Source organism: Crocodylus siamensis, chromosome 8 (assembly GCF_052110815.1).
Source record: "Crocodylus siamensis isolate JL-2025a chromosome 8, ASM5211081v1, whole genome shotgun sequence".
Classification (NCBI taxonomy): domain Eukaryota; kingdom Metazoa; phylum Chordata; order Crocodylia; family Crocodylidae; genus Crocodylus; species Crocodylus siamensis.
In genome coordinates, this window is record NC_143402.1 from 56,527,085 (window position 1) to 56,554,458 (window position 27,374).

Below are 27,374 nucleotides of genomic sequence, written 5' to 3' on the forward strand. Positions count from 1 at the left end.
GATCTCTGGTGATCCCTTCCAGCCCCACTTTTCTATGATTCTGTAAGAACCACTGTGCTGCGTTGAGTCGACACTAATGCTCCTCTCCTTCCTCCTCTGCTCCCTACTGCTTTGATTTCCAGGAAAGCAAATGTGGTTCTGGAAGCAAGACAACTGGCCATGAAGATCTTTGAAGATTACACGGTTTCCTGGTACTGGATAATAATGTGAGCAGAAAACCGACCACCTGAGCTAATTGCATACAAAACTGCATTATGTCTGACCCCCAGTGGACAAAGAGGGCTGGGCAGGAATGGAGCCAAGAGGCCGCTAATGTTTTCCGGGCATGACTTCCAGCAGAAAATGTGTTATGTGAGAATGGGGCTGAATTGGAGCAAGCCTGTAGGAGAGCTTGTGTGTGGGGGCAGGGTTTTTCCATCCCTGTGCTGATGTTGAGAAGGTGGAAGTAATTTGAAGTGAAGAAAGGAATAAAGCAAGTCAGAGTGACTGGGTGGTGAATAACATAATTGGAAGTGATTTCTGGTTTCAGTTGAGCCCCCAGGAAGTAGTGGCTTAGGTTTATTTATCTCCAACTCCTGGGCATACTAAATACAGTGGATTTGGGTCTTGGTCCCATGTCTGGTAGGGCTGATTGTTCTCCTTGTTGCTAGCATCTGCTAGAGACCCAGAGTGTAACCAGGCCTTGGGTGAAACTTTCCTCTTGCCACTTGAGAAGGTCCTTCTGGGACTGAAATGCAGTGTAGGCAGCCGAGGAGGAAACTAGCTTTTATGTGCCCCAGTAGCTAAGGATTACCGTGGTGAAGGCTGTCAGCTTTTACCATCATTAAAGCTCACCTGAAAAGCAAAAGAGAAGCAAAGTGTTAATGAGACACAGATGTGGGGCACAGAGAAGAGCAAGCTGTAACATGGACCTGCTTTTTCATGTAGTCTCTGACTTTGCTACTCTCTTTCTTCACCAGAGGTCTAGTCATTGCCATGGTGGCCAGCCTCATCTTCGTCATCCTTCTCCGCTTCCTGGCAGGAATCATGGTCTGGGTGATGATTGTGATGGTGATCCTGGTGCTTGGATATGGTGAGAGGTCTTGAGGGCAGGATCTGGAGTGGGGGATGACTCTGGGGATTCCCTCTTCCCTGCCCCTTTCTGCAGAGATATTTTAAATTAGCCTAGCAACACTGGTTACTCCAGTCCAGTCCCTGTCCTTGGCCTTTCCTGATGTGCTTGGAGATTGCAACAGAGACAAGGGGCTCTTCTGCCAAAAGTTGCAGGTTATTTCTGCTTACTCTTGGTAGCAGGTGGGTTCTCTCACTTGCAGCCTCCAACATTTAGCCAGACAGGGTACTTTGGGTGAATCTGATATCTTTTATTAGACAAACTTAAATAGCTGGAAAACAATTATTAGGCAAGCTTTCAGGTTCAAAAACCCTTTGTCAGGCTAGGGAAGTTTCAGCAGTTGGTGTGTGCTCTTCCTGGATGGAATGGAAAGTAAAGAAGCCAGGCTGGGCTGGTATGCATACAAGATAGGCAGTCAGTGAAAATGTAGATTGAGGAGTCAATGGGTGAGTGACAGGCTGGGGTGGGGGGGAAAAGGGGGATGAATAGTGGAGAGATACCTGGGGAGTTGGATGTCAGGCAGGTTATAATGTGTCCTAAATCCAATGCCTGTATTTAGTCCATGATTTTTAGTATCCAGAAGGCTGATGAAGTGGAGTTCATAGGCTTCTCTCTGGGAAGTATTTTGTAAGTTTTCTTTGAAGATCAGGACTGAGAGATCAGAGAGAGAGTGGTTTTCTTGTGAGAAATGTGCCCCCACAGGTAATTAGGTATTCCTGTCTTTGATAGATTTCTGGTGTGCTTTCATTCTGGTGCGCAGTTCTTTTTTGGTCTCTCCTATGTATCTTCCATCAGGGCATTTCGTGCATTGGATGAGATGTATGACATTTCTGGAGGTGCAGCTGTAAGATCTGGGAACGCTGATGGCTCTGTTGTGGGGTGTAGTAATTGTGGGAGTGGTGGAGATGTGTTGGCAGGTTTTGCATTTCTTGTCATGGCATGGTCTGGATCCATTTGGTGTATTCTGGGCCTGGGGAAGTTTGCTTCTGGTGATGAGGTTAGTGAGGTTCGGTGCTTGTTTGAAGGCTAGGATGGGTGGCTCTGGGAAGACCGCTTTAAGAATAGGGTCTTTTTCTAGTATGGGTTGCAATTGTTTGAGGATTTTCCATACGGGTTCGAGGGAGGGGTGATGTGTCATAATCAGCGGTGTGTGATTTGTGGGGGGTTTTCTTCTGTACTGCAGCAGTTCTTCACGTGGTATCTCGGTGGCTCTTTCAAACATGTGATCTGTCTCTCTGGAGGAGTGTCCTTGTTGGGTGAAAACCTTTTTAAGATTGGTGAGGTGGTAATCCTGGGTGTTCTCTTCAGTGCAAATTCAGTGGTATCTGAGGGCTTGGCTGTATATGACAGCTTTTTTGATGTGTTTAGGGTGATTGCTGGTTCTGTGTATGTTGATCTGTGGGTTTCTTGTATAACGTGGTCTGTATTTTATCATTCTGGATACTGATCATCATGTCTAAAAAGGAGATGTTGGTGCTGGAGTATTCTAGAGAAAGTTGGATGGAGGGATGGTGATTTTTGAATTTCTGATGGAACTCAGTCAGTATGCCAAACTTTTTATGAGCCACCTGGAAGAAGACTTCCTCAAGAACTGCACCATAAGTATCTTGTTATACTTAAGATATATCAATTACATCTTTATCATTTGGACTGAAAACATATGATCTCTGATTGAGTTCCATCAGAAATGGCTACCTGTCTTGCATGCATACCAGCCCAGCCTGGCTTCTTTACTTTCCATTCCATCCAGGAAGAGCACACACCAACTGCTGAAACTTCCTTAGCCTGACGAAGGGTTTTTGAACCTGAAAGCTTGCCTAATAATTGTTTTCCAACTATTTAAGTTTGTCTAATAAAACATATCAGATTCACCCAAAGAACCTTTTGGGTGAAAGCCAGCATGGGTTTGTTGCGGGTCGGTCTTGCTTGACCAATCTTATTTCCTTCTATGACCAGGTGACCTATCACCTGGACAAGGGAGAAGAGATTGATGTCATATATCTTGATTTTAAAAAAGCCTTCAATCTGGTATCCCGTGATCACCTCTTGGCAAAACTGGCCAGTTGTGGCCTTGGGTTCACCATGATCCGCTGGCTGGGAAATTGGCTCTGTGGTCAGACCCAGAGGGTAGTAATTGATGGCAGTCACTCATCATGGTGTCCTGTGACCAGTGGGGTCCCCCAAGGCTCTGTCCTTGGACCCATATTGTTCAACATCTTCATTAATGATGTGGACATTGGAATCGGGAGCAGACTGGCCAAGTTCGCTGATGACACCAAACTTTGGGGCAAAGCATCCACACCAGAAGACAGGCAGGTGATCCAGGCTGACTTGGACAGGCTAAGCTAATAGGCAGACAAGAACCTGATGGTGTTTAACACCGAAAAATGCAAGGTTCTCCACCTTGGGGGGGAAAAAAACCCTGCAGCATCCCTATAGGCTCGGCAGTGCTACACTGGCTAGCACTATGGAAGAAAGAGACTTGGGGGGGTCATCATTGACCACAAGATGAACATGAGCCTGCATTGTGATGCCATGGCTAGTAAAGTGACCAAAACGCTGGCTTGCATCCATAGATGCTGCTCAAGCAAATCCCAGGATGTCCTTCTCCCCTTGTACTTGGCCTTGGTGAGGCCGCAGCTGGAGTACTGCATCCACTTTTGGGCTCCACAATTCAGAAAGGATGTGGAGAAGCTTGAGAGAGTCCAGAGAAGAGCCAAGCGCATGATCAAAGGTCAGGAAAGCAGACCTTACAATGACAAGCTGAGACCCATGGGGCCGTTTAGCCTGGAAAAGCGCAGGCTCAGGGGTGATCTGGTGGCCACCTATAAGTTTATCAGGGGTGACCACCAGGATCTGGGGGAACATTTGTTCACCAGAGCACCCCAAGGGGTGACGAGGTCGAACGGTCATAAACTACTACAAGATCGTTTCAGGCTGGACATAAGGAAGAATTTCTTTACTGTCCGAGACCCCAAGGTCTGGAACAGCCTGCCATCGGAGGTGGTTCAAGCACCTACGTTGAACACCTTCAAGAGTGAATTGGATGCTTATCTTGCTGGGATCCTATGACCCCAGCTGACTTCCTGCCCTTTGGGTGGGGGGCTGGACTCTGATCCTCCGGGGTCCCTTCCAGCCCTAATGTCTATGAAATCTATGAAACCTTGTCTGCCTGTGTCCTTAGACCAACATGGCTACAACCTACACCCCTCCAGCATTTAGGGCATTTATACACATACCTTTGTCTCCTTCGATGCACCAGAAATTCACCGCATTGGAGCAGACTCAATTAACTGAATCTGCAAAGCACGTGAGTTGACTCACCTGGCGCTGTCACATGCAGGTGGTTAAATGCACATCAGCACGCAGAAAATGGTGGCAGCATGGTTCATAGGTTCATAGATATAGGGTCAGAAGGGACCTGAGCAGATCATCAAGTCCAACCCCCTGCCCTGGGCAGGAATGAATATTGGGCTTATATGACCCCTGGTAAGTTTTAGCTCATGTGACCCCAGCTAGGTAATTATCAAGCCTCCTTTTAAACACCCCTAAGGTAGGAGCCAGCACCACTTCCCTTGGAAGCTGGTTCCAGATCCTGGCTGCCCAGACTGTGAAGTAGTGCCTCCTGATGTCCAGCCTGAACCTACCCTCAATCAACTTGTGGCCGTTATTCCTTGTTACTCTGGGAGATGCTTGGGGGAACAGGGTCTCACCCATTCCCCTCTGGTCCCCCCAGTACGTTTATAGATGGCCACTAGATCCCCTCTTAGCCTTCTCTTGTGAAGGCTGAACAGGTTCAGGTCCCATAGGCTGTCCTCGTAGAATCTGCCTTGCTGCCCCCTAAGCACATTTTTGATGTGTTCTAGTTCAAAAGCACGCCGCCACCATTTTCTCAGCACTGATGTGCATTTCACCATTTACACAAATGCATGTGCCACAGTGCCGGGTGCTTTTAAATGCACCCAATGCTGTGGCACACACATATGTACAAATGCCCTTAAAGTCTAGGGAGTTCTGATTCTGAGGCCATGCCCCTCACTTCCAAGGTGTTAACACCATCCTGCCCTGCTGTGGGCTGAGTTCTTTGCAAAAGAAGAATGGCTCAATTGTTGTTCTGTAACCAAAAACCAAGTAAAAACTAAGAGTTTGCTTTCTGAGGAGTGCCTGGAGTCTAAGAAGTTTGAGAACCACTAGTCTAGGCCCCTCCACATCAAACCTACAGAGCTCTGATTCACAGCACAGAGAGGAGTTTCCACAGCTGTGACCCCACTTGATAAGATTAGGCTGGGGTTGGGGGTGGCTTTCTTGTCTCCATGGTTTCACTCTAACAGACATCTCATATCACAGGCATCTTCCATTGTTACATGGAGTACAGCAAACTGAAAGGAGAGGCAGGCTCTGACGTCTCCCTGATGGACCTGGGCTTTCAGACAGACCTGCGAGTCTATCTCCACCTGAAGCAGACCTGGCTGGGCTTCAGTAAGTCTCTCTACTGCCCTGAGACTACGGCTTGGACCATGCCACTTTTGCATGCAGTGCTCCATGGTGCTCATCTCTTGGGGGGCACCTTTGCATAAGAACATAAGTACTCTATTGGGTCAGACCAATGGTCCTACCTAGCCCAGTATCCTGCCCCTGACAGTGGCAGAGGTGAATGTTATAGAGGGAGATCATTAAAATGAATATCTCTAGAGGGATCCATCCCCTATTCAATACCCTCCCTGGCATCTACTGTTATTGGTTTCAAGATGCCAAAGGAAACTTCTCCAAACATTCTGCTCAATAGCCAGGAGGAGATCTATCAACCATGTATTTATCTGGCTGTTATCTGTCTCCACCACATCCTGTGGCAACGGATTCCACACGCTATTGGCACATTGCATAAGAAAGTACTTTCTCTTGTCACTTTTAAACCATTTGCCTGCTCATTTCAGTGGGAGTCCCCTGGTTCTAGTATCTTGGGACGTGATGAACAGTTCCTAGTTCACTTGGTCCATGCCCTTCATGATTGTGTAGACCTCTATCCCATCTGCCCTCAGCCTGTTCCTTTCCAAGCTGAAGAGTCCTGGCCTTTTTAAGTCTCCCCTGGTCTGGCAACTGGTCCAGGCCCCTGATAATGTTGGTTCCTCTTCTCTAGACCTGTTTGAATTCTACACCATCCTTTTGGAGGTATGGAGACCATAACTGCACACAGGGTTTGAGGTGATGAATTTCCCCAGGGGTTACCAGCAGAAGGGGGGATTTGATCCAGCTTGTGCCCCTGAAGGTGCTATGACAATGGTGATCATACTGAGAGGGTTCTTTTCATGTACATGTTCTTTTCATGTACTACAAGAACTTGCCCTGGGTGTAATGATATCTCTGCCATCAGATCAAGCTCAGGATGGGCAGGTCAAGCTGCAGGGGGAGGGATGGAGACCATTTTCCAACATGGATTTTAGCTCTGGACAGGACCTGGTGACAGGAGTCTGTGGCCCCCACCTCCCTTAACAACTCTTGATCTCTTCTCCCCAGTGATTATCCTGTGCATCCTGGAAGTTGTCATTATCCTGTTGCTCATCTTCCTCCGTAAGAGGATCCTTATTGCCATTGCGCTCATCAAGGAAGCCAGCCGGTGCGTACAGTACAGATCACGGCACCCAGTAATCAAAGAGGGGTTGGGACAGGGGAACGCAGTTCATAGGATCCTAGGAAAGTCAGGCTGGAAGGGACCTCATGAGGTTACATCTAGTCCAGCCTCCTGCTTCAGGCAGGATTGGCTGACTAAACCATCCCAGCCCAGGTGTTTGTTGTGTAACAAGAAAGACGCCAGCCCTTTCTGGGTTTAACATACAAACTGTGTGTATCCCTCCTTCCCTGCCCGACCCTGTGGCTTACACCAGAGGTGGCTGCATTGTGGTAGTCTGGCTGTGAGAAGTTTAATGGGGCCTGTGCACAGGCTATGGCCTGTAGAGGGCTTCTGTTCTGCCCGAATTTCTCTTGCAGGAAAAGGTGTTTTTTTTTTAATTAACCTTCTCCCTTTCCATGTCCCATTCCCCACCAACAGGGCTATTGGCCACATCATGACATCCCTCCTGTTTCCTCTCTGCACCTTCTTCTTGTTGTGTCTCTGTATCGCTTACTGGGCCAGCACTGCTGTGTATCCTTCCATCTTCCTCTCCACTCCCACGATGGGAAGATGCAGGAGGGTGTATAGATCTTACATCCTCCAGAAGGCAAGAAATGCTATACAATTAGTTGTATGTATGTATGTGATGTATAGGTTGCCCCCAACAAAAGAGGCTCTTGTGAGCTGTGTGGATGCATTGAAACTGCATGTGTGAATCTTAGGTTCCTTTCTGTTGAATCAGATCATGCCAATGCATGTATAGTTTTACTTGATGTCAAGTGTATTCAGTGCCTGCCAATCAGTGATGCTCTTTCCCACACTTGGGGGCTAGAGTTATATATTTAAGAAAGCTCTGGACAAACATAGCAGCTCCAGGCTGCTTACGATAAAAAACAAAGACATTGATAAAGACATAAAAATATCAAAATAAAATTCTACATAAGCAAGAAAGCCAAGTCCCCAGATGGCGCCCCAGCAGTGCACTTCTCCTGATGGGCTGCTCAGTTAACCAGGTCATACAGGACTTCCAGAAGGTGTCCAGGTTTAGGCTGTGGGTCCATCTGGGAGAGAACTCCACAACTTCCAGTGTGTTTTTGCCAAATGCACTTGGCACATAGATGTTATCTGTAAAGGTTGCTTGCAGCTGACCTCAGGGATAGTGATGAAACACCAGGGAGCAAGCAAGCAGTCCCTTGGGTAGATCAGCTGCCTCCAGAACCATGTCAGTGTATTTTTCAGTGCAAATGAGAAAAGGTAATAATAAGGATGGTAAATTTGCATGGACAGACTCAGAGTTCCAGTCCAGGTTTCAAAATGTTGGATCCCCTTAATGTGTGACCTCAGATTCTTATCTACCTCAAATGAGGCTGTCTACAAGGTCTTCAATGAGACACCGTGTGCATTTGCTGGACAGACCTGTAAACCAGAGGTAAGGAGATTCTGTGAAGACTGACACACTGGTAATAAGATTAGGTGTGCACACTCATATGAAAATGCTTTGGCCCCTGCCACATGTGACATGTTATGCAGTTAACTGGTAAATTTCAGGATAAATTTAGTCTGGCCACACGTGTAAAGTAATTGTGCACTGAACTGGTGAATTATGCACTAAATTTGGACCAGCCACACATGCAAAGTAATTATCATGCTATAAAAATGGCCATCCAGCTATAAAAAGAACCAGACAACTACAAAGCTAGTGCTTGAAAGTGTGTAACAATTTTGTAGCTGGTTTCAGTCCAGCTTTGTTTTGAACCTGTGTGGCAGGGCCCTCTGGTAGCTAGTGTTGTCCTAGAAGGTACCTGAAAGATGTTATTTGCTAAGAAAGCCCCTTGGAGCCACTTAAACCTTTCCATCCCTTCCTGACCCTTTGGATGAAGTTTGCATCTTTGTATTTGATTGCTCTTATAACCCACCTTCGTTCATGGTAGAGTTCCTGCAGTTTCTTTCTCCCAAGTCAGTCCCTCTGGCTTCATAAATAGTGTTCTTCTCTGCACTTCCCCAGTTAGGAGAGATCTTAATAGTGAACTCTGTTCATCTCCAAGATACTTTCTAAGGATTCATTCTCTCCCTCACACCCTTTGGAGGGAGGTCTGGGTCCCTTTTATTCCAGACAATCTAAGAAACAGACTTGCTGCAAAGGAAGCTTCATAGTCATACTAAGAGCTGCAGTTAGAACTTGGAGATTCCCAACTCCTCGTTCTGAGTTCTGGTCATACTATTATTTATCTTCATCATATTGACTGTCCAGAATTATGGGTAGAGCTTCAAAGGCAGAGTGAACAACAGCATGTGGAATCTTATCCTTTTCTCCATTTTGATAAAAGGCAGCTGCTGCCAGGTTCAAGGGTGGTGTATGTGCAGTGAAGAATAATTTCCCAGGCTCGGACTCCAAAGGCAGCTTTTGGTTTGGCAAGAACATAAATCAGCTTGAGGCCGCCCCTGGAAATTGCCAGTTTTCACTCGGTTTATAGAAAGTAATAGAGCAATCCTGTTGCAAAGAACTTGGAAAACCCACAATGGGTCTGTATGCCTTCATGGATTCCAATTTGAACTCTGGTTGGCTGTTCTGCCCACTTTCTGCTACATGTGTCAGGGTGTTTTTAAGCCTTCCTCAAGTATTTCTGAGGCCCAGATTGAGGATGATGACTGAGCTGGGCTAGTGCTCCTACTGGGACTCAAACCTGGAAAGTCCTGCCTAGAGAGTCTTGCCCCTTCACTCAGGCTCAGACTGATGCTGCATTGAGGTTAGGAAGGAATTTCACCCCTTGCTCAGACTAGCATGGACCAGAGTGGGGTTTGCCTTCCTCTGTAACAGGGGAATGGCTTGCTCTTGAGCATATATTAACAACCTTTCACAGAAGCAAGACTTCACTTGCCATGGTCCCCCTCCCTTGCCTGTGGCAGGTTTGGATGTGATGTCTGGTGTTGTTAAGGCTGATGGTCATTTTACAAAGAATTTAGATGATGGATTTGTCCAGGATGGTTTGGACAGGGATGATCCTGCTTCAGGGAGGGGGATGGACTAGATTCAACTTCTAAAGGTCCTTTCCAGCCCCACTTCTGCATGATTCTATGATCTCTGGGTTTATCACATGAATCATGTTTGTGCCCCTAGCAGAGCTATCCTTGTATCTCATCCTTGAAAGGATCTCAAGACATCTTGGTTGAGAATCAACAGCCTAGATTCCTTACAGTTCTCATAACTGTTAAATTCTAAGCATGTCTTTCCTCCTCTTTGTCTAGACATTTAATACCACCAACATCACCAAACAGTGCCCAAATGCTCACTGCCTCTTTGCCTTCTATGGAGGTGAGACAGCGTATCACAAATACCTCATCTTCCTCCAGTTCTATAATGTGTTCATGTTTTTCTGGCTGGCCAACTTTGTGATAGCATTGGGACAAGTCACCCTTGCTGGTGCCTTTGCATCTTACTACTGGGCCTTCAAGAAGCCTGATGACATCCCAGCTTTCCCCCTATTCTCATCCTTTGGGCGTGCACTCAGGTAGGTGCTGGAATTTTTCTTTATAATCATACAGTGCCTTTTGGTGGAGACAAATAAAACACAGCAAACGGTGCCAAGAAGTGGCATCTAACTCAGATCCTCTCACTCTGTTTCCATGGCAGGTACCACACTGGCTCACTGGCTTTTGGGTCTCTGATTCTTGCCATTGTCCAGGTCATCAGAGTCATTTTGGAATATCTGGACCACAGACTGAAAGGTAGGCGTTTGGGAATGTTACACACTCCAAAAAACAAACTCATGAGGTCTGCCCCAGCACCTGGTTCCCCTCTGGGGTCAGACCCGCTTGCCATACTCTCCAGCCCCTTCACTTCCAGTACCTGGAGACTGGGAGTAGCTTCAGTGGTGCCTCCTCCCTTTCGGCTTTGTCCTTGAGCTTCTCTGCCTGAAATCATTCTGGGGTGGGGGAAGGGAGGGTCTGTATGCTTCTCTAGGGGTGCTATCCCTTTAAGGCATCCCTCCTCACTCAGACCTCAAAGCACTTGTTGGGGTTTCAGCCATCCCAACCTTAGCCCCCTTTTTTCTTTGGCCAAGCCCTCAGCCCCAGTCCACTGCCTTGGACCTTGGTTCCCAGGCCTTGACCCCTCACATCCTTGCCTTGCAAAGTGCTCCTGGTGTCCTGCGTATGACCTCCAAACTTTCCCTGCAGCCACTACCCGAACCTCCAGTTTCCTGAGTCTCCAGGTCCTGGTAGTTTTCAGTCCTCTGCCCCCTGGCTCGCTCCAGCTTCCCTGGATTCTTGGACTGACTAGGTCTACCACCTTAGCAGCCTGCGCTTTCAGGGGCCCCTGCTACACATTATTATGTAATTCACTAGTCAGTTGCACCATAAATTTAGACTGGCTGCACATGCAAGTAGTTATCACACAAGGAACTGGTGAATCATGCAATAAATTCAGACCAGCCGCTCATGCAAAGTAAATATCACACCATAAAAACGACTATGCAGCTACAAAAAGAGCAACCAGCTACAAAATTAGTACTTGAAAATGTGTAACAACTCTATAGCTGATTTATATCCAGGTTTAATTTGAATGTGTAGCAGGGTCCAGCAGTTCTGTCCTCTCCACAGCTCAGGGCTAGGCTAACCCTCTAGCTCTTGAGCCAGGTTTTAAATATTCTTGCCTTCACCTCTTTCCAGTCACCTCTGACTGTCTCAGGGGTTTTGTTTAGCCCAATACTTCTGCTCCTACTGCAGTCTGCCCAGCTGTCCTCCATGTGCTTCTTAGCTATCTACTTGCTATGTGCAGGCATCTTGCCTCAGAGTTGTCTGCAGCTCTTCTCCGCACTGCCCTCTCAGTCTAGCAGGAGCTAAGGGACCCTTCTGCAGAGTGACTGAGGATGTTTTTGCCTGGCTGGCTTCAAGCATTTGCTGGGAGTACTTTTGATGGGAAGGCAGCTGTCTGCTCTGTCTGAGGTGGCATGGGTTAAAATATTAAGAGAAGGAAAAAGAGCTGGAGAACATAAAGGGCTGGAGCAGTGTGCCTAGGGAGATGTTCTCTCAGAGGGGAGCAGGGGGGCAAGGTGTCTACTACTGGGATTTCTGAGACCGAGTTTCTGCCTCTTTCTGCTTCTCACCCTCTTGTCTCTTTTGGTCCTAGTTGCCGAGAACAAATTTGCCAAGTTCCTCCTGAGCTGTCTCAAGTGCTGCTTTTGGTGCCTTGAAAAATGTCTCAAGTTCCTGACCAGAAATGCATACATCATGGTAAGGGTGCTCGTTGGAGAACCAGTGCCAAGCAGCTGACAAAGCGGGAAGGGTCACTGCAGGCTTGGAGAGTCTCAGTCTTATTGTTCCATGAATGCCCTCCCCTGCCTGCCAATGATTGCTCCCTGGGGATCTCAGTTGTGTTTTCGGAGGCAGTGGCTGTCTTAGGTGTGTGGGTTTGGCTTGTCTCCAGGTGACAGCGACATGATCAGAAGTGCAGCTGGCATCACTTTTGCTTTGCACACAAAGGAATTGGTGTTGGCTTTATATGCATGTGTTCTGGTTAGTCTATAAGGTGCAAATCTACCCTGCTGTCTATGTGACCAGGTTAGAAGGCTGCTTGACAGTCTGCAGACTTGGGGCAAAACCTACCCTTTTCTTCTGAGTTAACCATTTCTTTTTTCTCCGTGTCTGCCGCCATGGTGCCATCCAGGTTGCCATCTATGGTACCAACTTCTGCACTTCTGCCAGGAATGCCTTCTTCCTGCTCATGAGAAACATTATTAGGTAAGAGCCTGGCAACAGGACTCGCTCCCACCTCCTGAGTGTTTGCCAGACTTTTGATACATGGGGATGGAGATGCATATCTCTATCATCTCTGTGTATATAGATACATATATCTATGTCTGCAGATGTGTTTGTGCATGTGTATATATCTGTATGTGTGTGTGTATTATGCCTTAATATAGATAGATAAATATACACACACACTTTTGGGTGTGAGACATGTGCCACCAATTTTAATTCAGAAAAAAGGTATGCCCCAGGTAGCACAAGTTTGTGAAATATTGTTCTAGACTCACCTCTTGCTTTTGGGCAGATGGGGATATAGGCATAGCAAACCCTGAAGCCACCAAAGCCTAACAGCTTCAGATTGCAGGGGAAGAACTGTTATCCACCTGCTTCCTATAATCCAGAGAAGGACTTGGATAGACATACAAAGCAGCTGTATTGGAAGCTTATTCTCCCCCTGCCCCCCAGTCACACACACACCTGCTTTGCTGTAGACATTGAGGCATCGGCAGATGATGCAAACTGGTTCTAATTTTGCCGGCCTCTTTAGGTAGGTCTTTATGTCCTCAATGGCCTTTGTCCCCCATTGTCTCTACAGCAAAACTGCTGAAACTCCCTGGATGCCCTCTTTCCCTCCTCCCCACTCCAGACAGAATTAAGGGAGGAAAGAAAAGATCCTCACTTCTCTCTTTGTTCCCAGGGTGGCTGTTTTGGACAAAGTCACTGATTTCCTGCTCTTCCTCGGAAAGCTCCTTGTTGTGGGAAGTGTTGGTAAGCTGATGATGACTTCAGCCCTCTTTGAGGGTTTTATTCTTGTAGAGCCCCTTCCCCTGTACCTGTAGAGAGGCTCTGATGAAAGCAGCCTGTCATCACAGCTCAAGTGCTCCCAAATTTCCCTGGATGTTCCAGGAACCAGCTTCCTTTCCCTATGCTCCTCTAGGTCTCCTTCCTCCCCTACCCCCATAGCATCACCCTTCTTGGGCTGTCTCTGGAGACACTCATGGGATACGCTGTTGTTTTTCTCCTTCTTTCTAGGAATTCTTGCCTTCTTCTTCTTCACCCAGCGAATAAAACTGGTGCAGGATTCAGCCCCACCTCTGAATTATTACTGGGTCCCTATTCTGGTGGGTATCTTTTTTATGATGGATTTAGAGATGGCAAAAATGGGACCTTAGCTCTGCCCTGAACCAGATACGGAGACACCAAAGAAAGCTGTGTTGCCCTGAAGTGAACCTAGCTTATAAATCAAAGACAGTCTGTTCTGTATGTCTCATTTAAACCTGGGCATTTCTCTGGAGCAAGACAATGGTTGCAAAAATCTACCTGTTTACCAGCTCTTCCAGATGGTTTTATGACCCTAAAAACTTTCAATATCCATTTCTGTGAGGCATTGCATAGGAACTGAGCTGGCTAAAATGCCACTAGCTTGTTCAAGTTGAGCAAAGAAGCTGCAAGTTTTGCCAAAGTAGAAACTTTGTCAAGAACAGTGGGCGGGAGATTTCAGGAAGAAAAAGAGTATGATAAAAAACCATCTGCCAGTCTGAGTGTGTTTATGCCAACAGCGTTTTTAAAAAAATACCTCATAGTAAAAACTCCATGATGCAAATCACCTATAAATGGCCAGTATCTGTAGCAGTAGTCCTGGTGAAAATAATGAATAGATAAGTCACAAAGGCATAAAAATATTTGGAAACAAAGGATTGTTGGACTAACTAGACTACTGGATGACTAGACCAGGCGTGCTCAACCTCCAGCCCGCAGGCCAAATATGGTCCATGGAGCCACAGCATCTGGCCCATGGGGGTGGAAATTTGGTGGTGAAGGAGTAGTGGCTATTAATATGGACACCCTCCCCTGCTGCCAAATTCCCAAGCCCCATGGTGGGTCAGAGATAGCCAGTGCCCCCTTCCCTCTGCAGGGCTAGGTTGGGGCTCAGTTGGGCCCCCTCCCCATCAGAGAGCTGGGTTAAAGTTGTCAAGCCCTCTCCCCTTTCCTTGCAGGGCCAGGTAAAGCCCCCTTTCCCCCATGCAGCCAGTTGGGGCTCCACCATATCCACTGTGGGTACTGGATTAGGACCACCAGCCAGGTCTGGCCCACAGACAGATGGGGCATTGTCTGTCTGGCCTGCCAGGGAAAAAGGTTCACCGCTCTAGTACAATATGCCCCTAATCATCCCAGCAAGGCCCTGGTCTGTCTTATCAATAGTAAGCAGGACTTGGTTGTAAAGTAACTAGTGCAGTTCTACATATGGGAGTATGTGCAACCTGCTGAATAAACCTACAGGAGTTTCTGCTCCACACATGTCTTTCAAGCATTCTTTCCATCATCAACACACTGGTTCCTCCATCCAAAATTTTAGGGTGACAGTTTCAGCTTGCATTCGAGTCCAGCACAGGGCCTGAGACCTGGCATTTGTGTGGCATGGGCAATCTCCTTCCCTTTCCACAGAAGGAAAGAACAGCAGTAGCAAGCTTTGGGTTTGGCAGGCCTCTCCTCTCTCCATCAAGAAACTCACTTTCCATAGCACCTTGTACCATATGGCGGCTCTCAGGTTAGCACTGAGGTGACAGCTTGGTCTCTCTTCCAGACAGTGATCGTGGGTTCCTATCTCATTGCGCATGGATTCTTCAGTGTCTATGGGATGTGTGTGGACACCCTCTTCCTCTGCTTCTGTAAGTCAGTGGGTCACAGGGAAATCGGTGGGCCGTTGGGTGTTATTGCATTATAATACAGCCTCTCACTGCAAGGAGCTCTCCTCTGCATTTTGTTACTTGTCTCTTTCCTTCTCTGCTTATCTCTTCATACAGTTGGTTTTTTTGTTTTTGGTTTTTTTGCTTGGAGATATTGTTCCCACCACCAGTTTTTTGCCCCAGAAGACCACAAAAGCACTCTCCCTTCTTGCTCTCCCTTGTAACATGTCATGGTTAGTTCAGGGGCTTCCTCCTGCCTCTCCTTCAGAGAAGTCTAAGAGTTAACAAGGAATAACGGCCACAAGTTGTTGGAGAGTAGGTTTAGATTAGACATCCATAAGAACTACTTCACAGTTAGGGCGGCTAGGATCTGGAACCAACTTCCAAGGGAAGTGGTGCTGGCTCCTACTCTGGGGGTCTTTAAGAGGAGGCTTGATGCCTAGCTGGGATCATTTGAGCCCAGTTTTGTTTCTCCTGCCATGACAGGGGGTTGGACTTGAAGATCTACAAGGTCCCTGCCGACCCGACTTCTATGATTCTATGAGTAATTCTTGGAGCAGAGGTGCTCAACATCCAGCCCACAGCCCCCTTCCTCCATCAACACACACATAGCCAGATCAGGGTTGCGCCATGTTCCCTTTGTCCCACTCCATGTGGCTGGATCAGGCCCATCAGCCATATATAGCCCACAGACAGACTGGACACTGCCCACCCAGCACACAGCTCACAAAGGTTGAGTACCATTGCCTTAGAGAATTTCTCTGTTTCATTCTGGCTTCGTTAATCTCCAGTGTCTGTTCTTTTTGTGTTCATGGTTGCAGCACTAAGGCTGTACCCAGGAGGGAAATCTGGGACATGGCCACCTTATATTTAAGGTCTGAATAGAACAATGTGGGCAAAGCCTCTGAAAATTAATCCCTCTATTATTTCTATTATAGTCAAGTTCTCTTCTCCCTTGTCCCTCTTACAACCAGATTTCCCTCATCCTGCTTGGTAGCCAAGCAAGCTGACAGCCTGACAGCAGACCGTCTCTCACGTATTTGGGTCTCTGGTGGGTGCTTTGGTCTCGGTGGTGGAACCTACCTACGACTAACTCCATTTTTTTCCTTCTTTCTCTCTCTCTCTCTGTCATCTCTTTCCTTTGGCCACACCTGTCCCTGCTACTCTGCTACTGCTTGTTCCTCCCACTTCCGTGGCTGCTTCCTCCATCTTCCCTGGGTCCCGAAAAGGTGAAGATCTGGAGAGGAATGATGGATCTCCTGAGCGACCTTACTACATGTCTCCGGCACTGAGTGAGATCCTGCTGAAGGGGAGCCTAGAGTCGTCTAAAAGCTCCGATAGTCAAGGATAGGGCTTGAGTGAGCGGGAAGGGCTTGGCGTATGTGTGTGTTTTGTGGGGAAAACTTTTGCTCGCCTTGTCAATCTGTCCTGGGTGGTATTCATTCAAGGCTACTCTAGTTGTGGCAGAACAGAAATGTTCATCTGGACATTTATGTGATTCCTGAGGATACAAAGCTGAGGGGGCATTAATTTCTTGGGCAGTGAAAGTGGGCAAATGTTGTATCTTTCTTTCTGCTAACAAAAACAAATATTCTTTGCATCAAATGGGTGGAAGCATCACTGATGAAACTTAAACAAATCTGATTTCCCTCTCATCTGTTTGTGCATGGCAGGTAACTTTCAGCCCTAACCACCGAGATTCTGTACCCAAAGTCTGAAGCTAAAGCTGGCTTTTATATATGCCTGGGATAATGTATATTGAATTTTTTTTTAAAAAGTTACTCTGTGTCTTCCTCTGTCCTTGGTCACCACTTATGAAAGGGACACTGTAGTTATTTCTGGAATGTTTTCTACAAATGAATTGAAGTTTGCTCTGGTTGCGGGAAGTGGTTTCTCCTTGTACTTGGCATGGTGTTAGGCTAAAGAATGTTTAAGAACTCAAAGCTGTCCATGTGTTGGCTTGTCTCAGATGCAGATGTGTTTTTTTTCTCTTCGGTTGCTCTGCCCACAGCTAGCTGCAAAGAGCAACAGTCTCCTTGCTGCTCTTTCTGTGCAAAAAAGCAGTCAGCAAACTGGAGGGTTTCTTAATGAGGCAGCAACAGTTTCACTTTCGTAGTTTCATAGTTGTTAGGGTTTTCTCATCTGTTAGGCTAGCAATGCTCCTGAAAACTTTTCATCCCAGAGCACATTGCTCTGTGTTTACAGCAGGAACCTCACAGCTGTTATTTCCTCACACAGTTGTTTTAGAAATGAGACTGAACCAGTTGGCAGGATCTTTGATTAGTGAAAAGCAGCTTTTTGATCTTTTATTGGTGCACACAGCTTGCCTTTTTGCGTAGACTTCAATCGGTTTCTCGCATCTTGTGGTCGCCTATAAACCTACCAGGGGCTAAGTGGAAGGCAGTAGATTTTTGTGGTAGCTTTCTGGGACTTTGCTCATGGCAGGGCAAGTCAGCTCAGCTGATGTCTGCTCCACAGTCTTTCCCCAGCATAAGTAGGGAGATGAGGAAAGTAACTTTTGCACTGTGATGTGGTCTGTGAGCATCTTAAATGATAAAGCTCTGGCATTTTCTTAGCTTCCAACTAATGTGCAGTTCTGGGGACATCAGGTAGATGACAACTGGTCCTAGGTGTAGGAGCCTACACCTCTATGGAGTGGACTCCATGGGTTCTTGGATATAGGGACACTTTTTTAAAGTTTACAACTATGTGTCAGGGAATACATGACAAGGACCAGGAAGACTTCTGTCCATAGAAGGAAACAGGAAAAAATGTTCCTTCCTTTAGAGACTGCCCCTGCTGGGTTCATGCAATCATGACCAGCTCTTGAATTCTTATCCTAACAAGGCTTCTGTCTTTTGAATCATCTTCCCAGGACAAAGCTGTGGACATTGAAAGCTCCCAGGTTCATCACCATGCTGTAACCCTCCAAAAATTCTAGGGTTTTCCCTGAGCTCTGACAGTCCGGCTTGTTGGTTTTTTTTAAGGCTGTTTTATGATTTTTTTTCTTGGACTAGCTGAAATGCTTTGAACAACTAGAGAATCAGAACAACATATTCTGTACTGGGAGTGTGCCTAATTTTGATGTCATGTAGTGTACTTTGATGAGGGTGTTGTCCACAAGGCGAGGTGTGCCAAAAGGAATGACAAGTGACTTTACACCCAAGTCACAAGCAGTTACAGTAGTGAGGGGAGAGTCTTGTCTCACTGCACCATCACCTCATGAGAGGATGTCCTCCATGTCCTCTCAAACCACCTGCCTGCTCACCGAAACCTTCTTCCAAATGTTTGTTGATAACACAGCCTTCCTTCGGGAGTCCACTACTCTGTTCCTAAAACAGTGTGGTTCTGACTTCTAGGTTTTAGAAGAGAAACAGGAACCAGTGTCTGATAACAAGCAGAAAGCCATGTAGTTCTCTCGAGGTATCCCAGTATTAAGTGAGGAAGCTGATTTTTTTTGACCAGGTTAGAGGCACTTTTTGATTCCTGTTCTACTGGGCAGCAGCTGTGGCATTACTATTCAGGCAGCTGAAAGCATCAGTTGACCTCATGGTTTATTGCTCTTCACTCCCAGAGGCATTAATGATCATGTCTCCTTTTTAAAGGTCTTGATATTCCACTAATCAAGCTAACCTTTCTAAGGGCAGTTTTGGTGTCTCCTTGCTGCTGCTGGTGTCTCTCTCTCTCCTTCTATTTCACAGCCTTGGAGATGCTTTAGTTCCTTTCAGACTCATAGATCCACACACAGAGACCAGTCTGCAGCAGCAGCTAGGGTTCCAGTTTTAATTAAGCATGAAAGGGAGGATGAGGCTCTCTCCTTGCTCTATGCAGCCATAACTCTGAAAACATCTTTTTTCCCCCTTCATTTTGCCTTTCAAAAATAAGGTGCATATAATAGTCCACGGCATGGTTTATGTAAGAAAATATAGTATTTTCCAAACAAGTAGGACACCTATTCTTTTAGGGCTCCTTGCTGCCCTTCTATGGCTTTCTGAGACTGTTTCAATAACACTCCAGCATCTGACTTTGTCTGAATCATAAAAAGCATATGCATGTTGGTATAAGGTCATCTGCTATTTTAATGGGACCGACAGCAAATTGCTTACCCTTGCCAAGAGGATGCCCAATACCTTCTGTAACTGGTTCCCAGGCAAAATGTTATAATCATGCAGTACTCAAGGTCTGTATTTTTTTTTTAATCCCCTCTCTCTTGTGGGGAATTCTCTCTCTTGCAGTGGAAGACCTGGAACGTAATGATGGCTCAGCAGAAAAACCTTACTTTATGTCATCCAATCTGAAAAAGCTTTTGAAGAAGACAAACAAAGGTCACTCAGATGCATGAGAAACTCCCTTTTGTTCGTTCCCTCTCTCAGCTGCCATTCAAGAACAAAGCTTGCATGGGTAACATACAGCCTTAAGTCCTGTTGGTCCAATATGCAAACTTTGTTAATATTTTTTGAACCACAGTATTCATGATTCAGTTGAAGATTTATGTTGACCAGTAGCTTGTGCAGAGCAGTAGAGAGAGATTTCCTGAGAGCTTTGCTGGATATTCCTTCCTTCTTAAGATAGACAAAAAGGGTTGCTGTTAATAGTTCTATATAAGATTGGGTATCTGCTAAAAGGAAAATGAAAACTACTGCCCTAATGGGTGGGTAACCATTACTGTAGAACTTGTCATGATGTTGTTGGTTCTGGGGGAGAGAGCAAGTGCCCAATTAATCTGTTTATAACCAAAAGTTCAGTGGCATAGGAGGTAGTCTATAATACCAAGGACTGTGATATCAATCATAGGCACCAATTTTACTTTAGCATACATCTACTAAATCCATCACATTAAATCCCTAAATTGTTTGAGTGAGTAATATAATAACTAATGTCCTACTGCCTTCCTGATTGAAGATAGGCATGAAAGAGAAATCAGTAATGTTAACTGAAACATGCCGTGTATACAGCATAGGACATGCTAATTATCCAGCTCTACAGGTATTTAGATAAAGTGGTTAGTATTATGGATGAGAGCTTTGTATATTTATTTTGCCTCTTCCATGAGGGGGCTGACCCAGAAGTATGTGCTCCAGCCTGGCTCACTGGAAAACTCAGCATTATATAAAGGATTATTATTTTAAAACAGTGATATTTTTTTTAAGTACCATAAACTGTAAAGCAGAATTTTCTAATAAGATTCTGTCTAACTTTGAGAAGAACTTTAGGAATTCAGAAGCCCGTTTGAATATATGGGAAATAGTTTAATGGTTTTATTAGATGAACTGTCAAAGTAGTTTTAACAATGGTTGAACCACCCAGATGTCAAAAACACACACTCACCTTATACTTTTAAGTCACGGCATTCCTCAAATTCTCATCTGAGTCCCTTCTGGGAAGTTCTAATCCACTGGCAGCTTCCATATCAGTAGAGACCAACTTTATGGGAAATAAAGAAACAGAGATCGAAATACCACTGCCACTAAACAGTCAAAAACTCAGTGCCATAAATACAATGCCTTAGAAAAACAGTCACAGCATCTTCCTTTAAACTGTTATCTCTATGACTGCTCATAACATCAGGATTCCTAATTCACCAGACTCTGCCCATGGTAGCAATATTGGAAACTGCTGTGGAGACAGGGCTCCATTTTCACGTCTGAGCAGACTAGGCAAGTTGGTGACAGGCCTTGGGCTTAGCTATAGCTTCTATTGGAGCTGCTGTTATTAATAAAGAACAGCTTCCATTTTTGCTGGTGAAAAGAAGGCTTTTCAGGGCATCAGAAAATTAAATAAACCTTTAATAATCTGATTTTACTGTTATTTTAACCTGCTTCAGAAAACCTTGAAATGGGGAGCTATTTGGATGGTTTGCAGTTATCAAAGTATGCGGGACTTAGAGATGTTATAGAAGCTGTGTGAAGCTATCAGACCTTTTTTTAAATAAATAAAGAAGTAGAAAATCCTCTTTATTCCACTTAGTTGGCCAGCTTTTGTAACTTTAATATGTGCTGAAGGATATTTAGCTTTTTTTCTAATACCTATTTCTAGTAACCTTTAGATCCCTGCAATATTTTGTAAGATATGAGAATTGTTTTATATATGAAATATTAAAGGTTTGGATTTATTTTTTATTTTGGGGGGGTTTTGTACCTTGGCTTTTTATTCATAGTATCCAGAAGCTCCAGTGCTTTTGTTAGTCTGTATCAGTGATTCTCAGCCCCTTAGACTCAAGGCATCTCTCTGAAAATTTCTGCTCTTAGCTGCCCCTAATTGTCTGACTAGAGAAAAATACTAGAGCAATTATTCTGTCACAAAGAACACAGGAAAACTACTGCAGCTCAGAATGCTTTTGACCCTATATATTCCTGTATGAAATCTCTGAGTTTATCTTGTGAATTGTGTGTAGATGCTGGTACATCTAACAGTGCCAATATTGTGTGGCCATCCCGCAGTACCCTTAAAAGGTTCTCACATCTCCCTGGTTGAGAATCACTGGGCTACATTGCTGCTCTGATTTAAGCAGACAACTTGAATCGCCTCAGCCTGCTCTGTAGCATAGATTCTGTCATTCCAACAGCAAATTGGAAGGGATTTTTAATTGAATTAAAACCCCTTGTATTCTTTTCTCACCAATGCAAGATCTCCTTGCTCTTTTGAAAGCCTTCATTATTTAGAAGAATACTTGCTACCTTAGCTATCTGTGGGCAAGCTCTTAAATTTGCAGAGGCAGCTCTCACAACTCATCTAAAACACTGCAGGGGAAAATGCTCATGTGCTGTTGCCATGTTGCTGTGCATGTAATACTTCAGGAGCTCGCATGTTCAAACCCCCTCTTCAGCACTTGAGAATTCTCTTCCAGGTCCTGTTGGGTAAGTAAACATAATCCCCATTTCACTGTGGGGAAACTGATATGACTTTTTGCCTTGTGCTTCCAACATGGGTGCCTCCAAATACATAACATAGAACCATTTCCTGGGTCAGACCATTGGTCCATCTTGCCCGGTCTCCTGTGTCACGCCATGACAGACAGCAGATACAAAAAGGGAGAGTGAACAGGATCTGATCAGGGTTTTTTCCACTGTTCCTCTCCCACTTGTAGCCTCCAGGGTTTCAGGTCTAGGAAGTTCTGATTCAGAGGCTGTTCCCCCAACTCAATAGCTATCGATGCCCCTTTCCTCCAAGAATGTGTTCAGTCCCTTTTTTGAATCTACCTAAAGTATCAGCTTCCACAGCAGGTGGCAGTGAGCTCCAGCCTTTAATTATACACCGTATGAAAAAGAACTGCCTTGTGTTATTTTAAAACTTGTTACCTATTAGATTCATTTTATGTCCACTAGGTCATGTCTGGTGAGAGCTAGTCACTAATACATCCCTATTGACTTCCTCTTTACCATTTAATATTTTGTAAACTCTTCTCATGTCCCCTCTCAAGTGTCTCTTTTCTAAACTGAATAGGCCTAGCCTCATTAGTTTCTCCTTCTACAGAAGCCCCTCCAGACAACTCATCATCCTTGCTTTCCTTCTCTGGATTTTTTGTAGTTCTTCTTTATCCTTTTTGAGGAGTAGGGAGTAGAATTTGGCACAGAATTTTGTCATTTAGGATCAAGTTCTAGATTCCTGCAACCGTCCAGTTGATCACGCCAATGTCTCTGGGTCTTAGGAGCAGTGTCTACATTAGGAAACAGATTTGTTGCTAACAAGAGGAGCCCACGCATCTGCTCATTGAACTGGTATAGAAAAAAATACTAGTATGTGGGGGGCAAATGAGTATTCAATGTTGTTTTAGAAAGGAAATGCAACTGAGATTTGCCAAGTTGTTGGCTTAAAGACAACAAAACCATACCAAAACAAAATATCTGTGCTACCCATCTTGTACACCCTCTGGGAAGGAGCTAAAGGAGAAAAAAAATATGTAGTACAGATTAGTCAAATCACTTGTTACTGGGAAATACTAAGCCATTACAGTGTGAAGAGCAGGATAAGAATCTATCTAGATCTGAAAAAAATAGATCGGGGTGCAACGATCAGGATTTGCTATTTTCAGTGACCCCTTGACTAAATTACATCCCTTGGGAATAACTTCACCTGCTACAGCTTCCCCATACACTAAATCAAATCTCTGGAGTCATCTACCCCAGTGGTCTCCAAAGTGGGATGCACACGCCCCAGGGGGAGCGCAAGATGATCCACTGGGGTGCAGGAAGAAAATATTAGAACTTCTGTTTCTATTTATTTTTTTATCTAAAAAAAGAGATTAAGCTTTACTAATATTCAGTATACGGCTTGACACTGGCACCCTCACTTGGTCATATGTCAAATAAATAAATATACATATATTGGGGTTGTGTGGTCAAAAATTTTTTACTGATAGGGGTGCACGATCAAAAAAGTTTGGAGACCACTGATCTACCCAATGGCCTTAGCTTGGCCTTATGTGACAGCATTTCAGAATGGAAGGGTTATGATCTATTTTTTATGAGTTACACGTGTCTTTTATGTATAACAGGTTTACAGTGCTGCTAACTTTGACCAAGTGTAGAAGTAAAGTAGCAATCTACGTTTCTAGGGAATAACATGCAGTTGCTTCTTTTTAAAAAAATGGGCACTTTTCCTACTTGACTTCTGTGTTTTGTTCGCAATCCAAAAATCCAGCGGACTTTATCCGATTGAATGCTGCTTATCTGGAGATTTGTTGCGAGACAGCAGGCATTGGATAAAAGGTGTTCCTTATTCCTTAGGCAGGTGGCTGGATGCAGTTACAGAAAGTAGCATGTCCACTTGATTTACAGCTATACTGGCACCTAGTGGGAAATGTTTGCAAAGTCTTTTGTGTGAGATTATTTTGTGCTCTTTTTCTCCCTTCCACATTCTTGTTTTTTATACTGTGAGGAATGAAACAGACTGTGGAGCAGAGCATGTTCCTACTGCTTGTTTCTCCACCTCAACTCTGAATTGTCTTTCTGTATGACAGTTATTGTGATGGCTACAGAGATGCCGTCCCCCAAAAAGCAGGTGCACTGGAGGACGAACAGCAGAGGAGATGTGGAGTTTTTTTTGTTTTGGGGATATTTGCTTGCATAAATTGGCTCATTTTACCATGTCATAGTATAGAGATGTATATCTTCCGAGCCACAAAGGTTGATGAGGAAACCTAGTTTCCACAGGAGCTATTTTTCATGATCAGATGGGGCGGCGTGTACAATTGTGTTCCATGTAGTTGTGGGATTATAGTAGCGGGATGAGAGGAAATTTCAATTCTGTTTCTAAGCAGCTAGAAAGCAAACCTTCCCTTAGCCATGCCAGAACTGACTGAATTGTAATGCTTCTTTGTAAAGATGATCATTACAAACAAACGACACTGCATCAAACATGCTCCTTTCCTCACCTTGGTAAAACAGAAATGTCAGTAGGATCCTGCCTTCTGCAGCACATTTACATGGGTGGTTGAGAATACTTATATCTGCACAGAATCACTCAGGCTGGAAGGCTGTCTAGTTCATTTCCGCAGGCACCCAGTTTGGCAGCATGGTAACATCCCTAAACAAGCTCCAGTGATTAGGTTTGGACTCTGAATGATTCTTGCCATCTCCATCTGGATGCTTGTTCCATTACTCAACTGATCGTGTAATTAGAAGTTTTCCCTTTAAATGCAACTTAAATCCATTATTATTCATCTTATTTAACTGTTGCTGTCTGCCTCTCTCCTTACGCCCTGGTAAACCCCTTCTGTCCTTATTCATCCTTTTCTCCCCAGACCTCTCAGAATGAATCCTGCAGTGTCTTTTCCCAGGGTCAAGACCTGTCATCTTGATGTTTTATGGTGTCAGTTCCTCATTTTCAAGAAAAATAAATGCTTATACTATGCACTGGGCTTCTTACGCAAAAACTAAACTAAAATACCTCAAGCCGGGATGTACATGTGCGTTTCCAATGTATGCGTGAGATTTCCATTACATCAATGTCAGCATTCCAAACACAAATAAAGTGCCTATTTTGGACTGAAACCTGGCTTTCCTCAGAGTGATTCGTTAAGGCTTGTGCTAATCATTAACAAAATTACTCCACTGCAAGAAGCATTCTCCTGAAGTCTTTTCAGTCAATTTTGATTTCTCCTCCTCCTTGCTGATGGGAAAATGCAGACAATGATATTTAGTGTTGCTGTATTTGTAGAATAATACTGGAGCACATTTGCTGCGTGTTGATTGACTTGCATAAAATATCCAGGCTTTCAAACATAGGGAAATGGAAGGCACAGTGCTACACCCAAGACTGAAGAAAATACAGGACATCAAGTGAAACAAAAACTCAAACCTCTGAAAACCAGGAAGCAGTTAAACCTTATCTGCTTTAACCCAAGAACCAAGGAGTAAGGGAGGTGCCCCCAGCCCCCTGAGCTGGCAGTGGCCACTAGAAATTATCTGCTTGCAATTCAGTGTTGTTTACTGCACTGAGTGTAGCTTCCTAGAATGGTGGAAGGATTAGCAGGAGCAGCTTGGCAAAGCTGGGAGGCTGACATGAGAAGATATGTGGGCTTAGTGAAGTCCAGCACGCCTTATCACTTGAGTTTGTGGAGGGCATTAGTAACAGTGTATGGAAGTTTTCTAACAATGCAAGAGGGAGCAATGCAGGTTTAATGAGAGGCAGGTGATCGTATGCTGTTAAACAGCATCTTATGTGCAGGGCCTGTAAGGCTTATCAGGTGCGGGGTTGTTTCTCTGTCGCAGGCTCTGGCAGCATTTAGCTTCAGCAAAGACTTAGACTGTGCTACAGTGTCCCATTCCCTACCTGTTTAGCTATATCTGAAAAGCAGCGGGTGCAGTAGGAGCCTATTTGGGCATCTTCAAACAAATCAGTCTGGAATCTACAGCTGTTAGGTGCCTCCGTGTTTCAGAATGAGATCCACAAAAGCCTACATGAGTAGGAGGGTGTCAAGAGAAACAGCCAGTAGGAAACATTGGGCTATGTTTTCAGTGCCACCCCTCTCTGTTGAAAACATCTCCTGAGATCAGGTACCTACCAAAACCTAAGAAGGGCTCTCCCCTTTCTGGGAGGACAGAGACTTGGGTTTTAGTTCCCATTCCATGGATTTTTCCCCCCCCTGCATTTTATAGGGGGATAAAAATACAGAAACAGTCTGAAATGGCTAAGCTCACTGAGGTATTTGCATCCTTTCTGTGCGTCTGAGCCAGTACCTTATCTGAAGTGTTTGCAATGTCAGATATAGCAAAAGTTGCTACAACTACTCCATGGCCCTTGTCACTATTTCCTTGTTTTCAGAGGTTTGGGTCCTGCTAGCCCTGCATTCCAGAAAGACACCTGATGCTACTAGGCAAGTAATGGTTTGGGTCAGCAAATGTATGAGGATTTCTCAACAAAGACATTCCTTGTGGGAGTGCTTTTCGACAGCTGCTACTGTATTGGCTAGCAGGAGGGTTGCTACTGTGGCTGGCAAAGTTATACAGTTCCTGAATTGTCCCTCCCCTTCTTGCACATGAGGTTTGGGTGGCATGAGAATGATGAGTGCACTCTGAAATGTTTATGGAGTTGCTGACAAGTTGCAGGGAGAGAGATGGGAGGGACACAGTACTGGTCTAGGCTAGTCTTTGCTGCTATCACTATGCCAGCACAGCTGTGTCTACCTGAACAATGTCAACTAAACTGAGGCTGAGGCCCATTCTTGGCCCAGTTGCATCCACATCAGGGTTTTTGCTGATATGGCCACATCAGTTCAGGGCTGTGATTATTTTGCATCCCCAGGCTGACACAGCTATGCCAGCAAAACTAGTGTAGGCTGACACAGCTATGCCAGCAAAACTAGTGTAGGCCAGTTAGCCTGCTCCCCAACAGCCTGACATAGTTTTATTCCATGATGACCACAGTAACTAAGGGCATGAGAGAAGATTGCTGTGTCTCTTTCTTTCCCCCCAACCCTGTACCAGAATTTCCTCCCAAATCTCCCCTTCCTGTCCCATTAAGCCATTAGCAAATAGAATATCTGCCACACAGCTGCTTGCTGTGTGGCACCCTCTGCTGCTTACTGGAAGGTCATGCACTTGCCTGGTTATGCAGCCTGAGCTGCAAACTATATCTAGTCCTGTGTGTCCCCCCCCTCCGATCATTAGCCCATGTCTTTCCAGCATTGTCTTTGACTAACCCAGTTAGACCTTTCTCCTCCCAATGCCATAGCAAGGTGGGGGGAGCCAAGGAGGGTGACCACCCTGGGTATTGAAGC

General features: G+C 45.2%; 1 protein-coding gene across 4 annotated transcripts in view; it reads left to right on the plus strand.

Annotated features, from left to right (window-relative positions):
* SLC44A2 (solute carrier family 44 member 2 (CTL2 blood group)) overlaps positions 1-21,111 on the plus strand; it is a 48,956-nt gene extending 27,845 nt beyond the window's left edge. For 2 of the 4 annotated variants that reach the window (XM_090059009.1, XM_090059011.1), the window contains exons 9-22: positions 123-206; positions 960-1,072; positions 5,459-5,590; positions 6,626-6,725; positions 7,158-7,250; positions 8,064-8,148; positions 9,966-10,228; positions 10,351-10,445; positions 11,848-11,951; positions 12,385-12,458; positions 13,165-13,235; positions 13,500-13,588; positions 15,052-15,136; positions 16,384-17,030. In XM_090059009.1, coding sequence (XP_089915135.1) covers positions 123-206; positions 960-1,072; positions 5,459-5,590; positions 6,626-6,725; positions 7,158-7,250; positions 8,064-8,148; positions 9,966-10,228; positions 10,351-10,445; positions 11,848-11,951; positions 12,385-12,458; positions 13,165-13,235; positions 13,500-13,588; positions 15,052-15,136; positions 16,384-16,505 — 1,510 coding nt within the window. In that variant the 3' untranslated portion in view covers positions 16,506-17,030. Of the gene's footprint in view, positions 1-122; positions 207-959; positions 1,073-5,458; positions 5,591-6,625; positions 6,726-7,157; positions 7,251-8,063; positions 8,149-9,965; positions 10,229-10,350; positions 10,446-11,847; positions 11,952-12,384; positions 12,459-13,164; positions 13,236-13,499; positions 13,589-15,051; positions 15,137-16,383; positions 17,031-19,389 lie in introns of those variants that run through there. The other 2 variants (XR_016443718.1, XM_090059010.1) reach the window with 2 other exon arrangements.
* Positions 21,112-27,374: the final 6,263 nt, after the last annotated feature.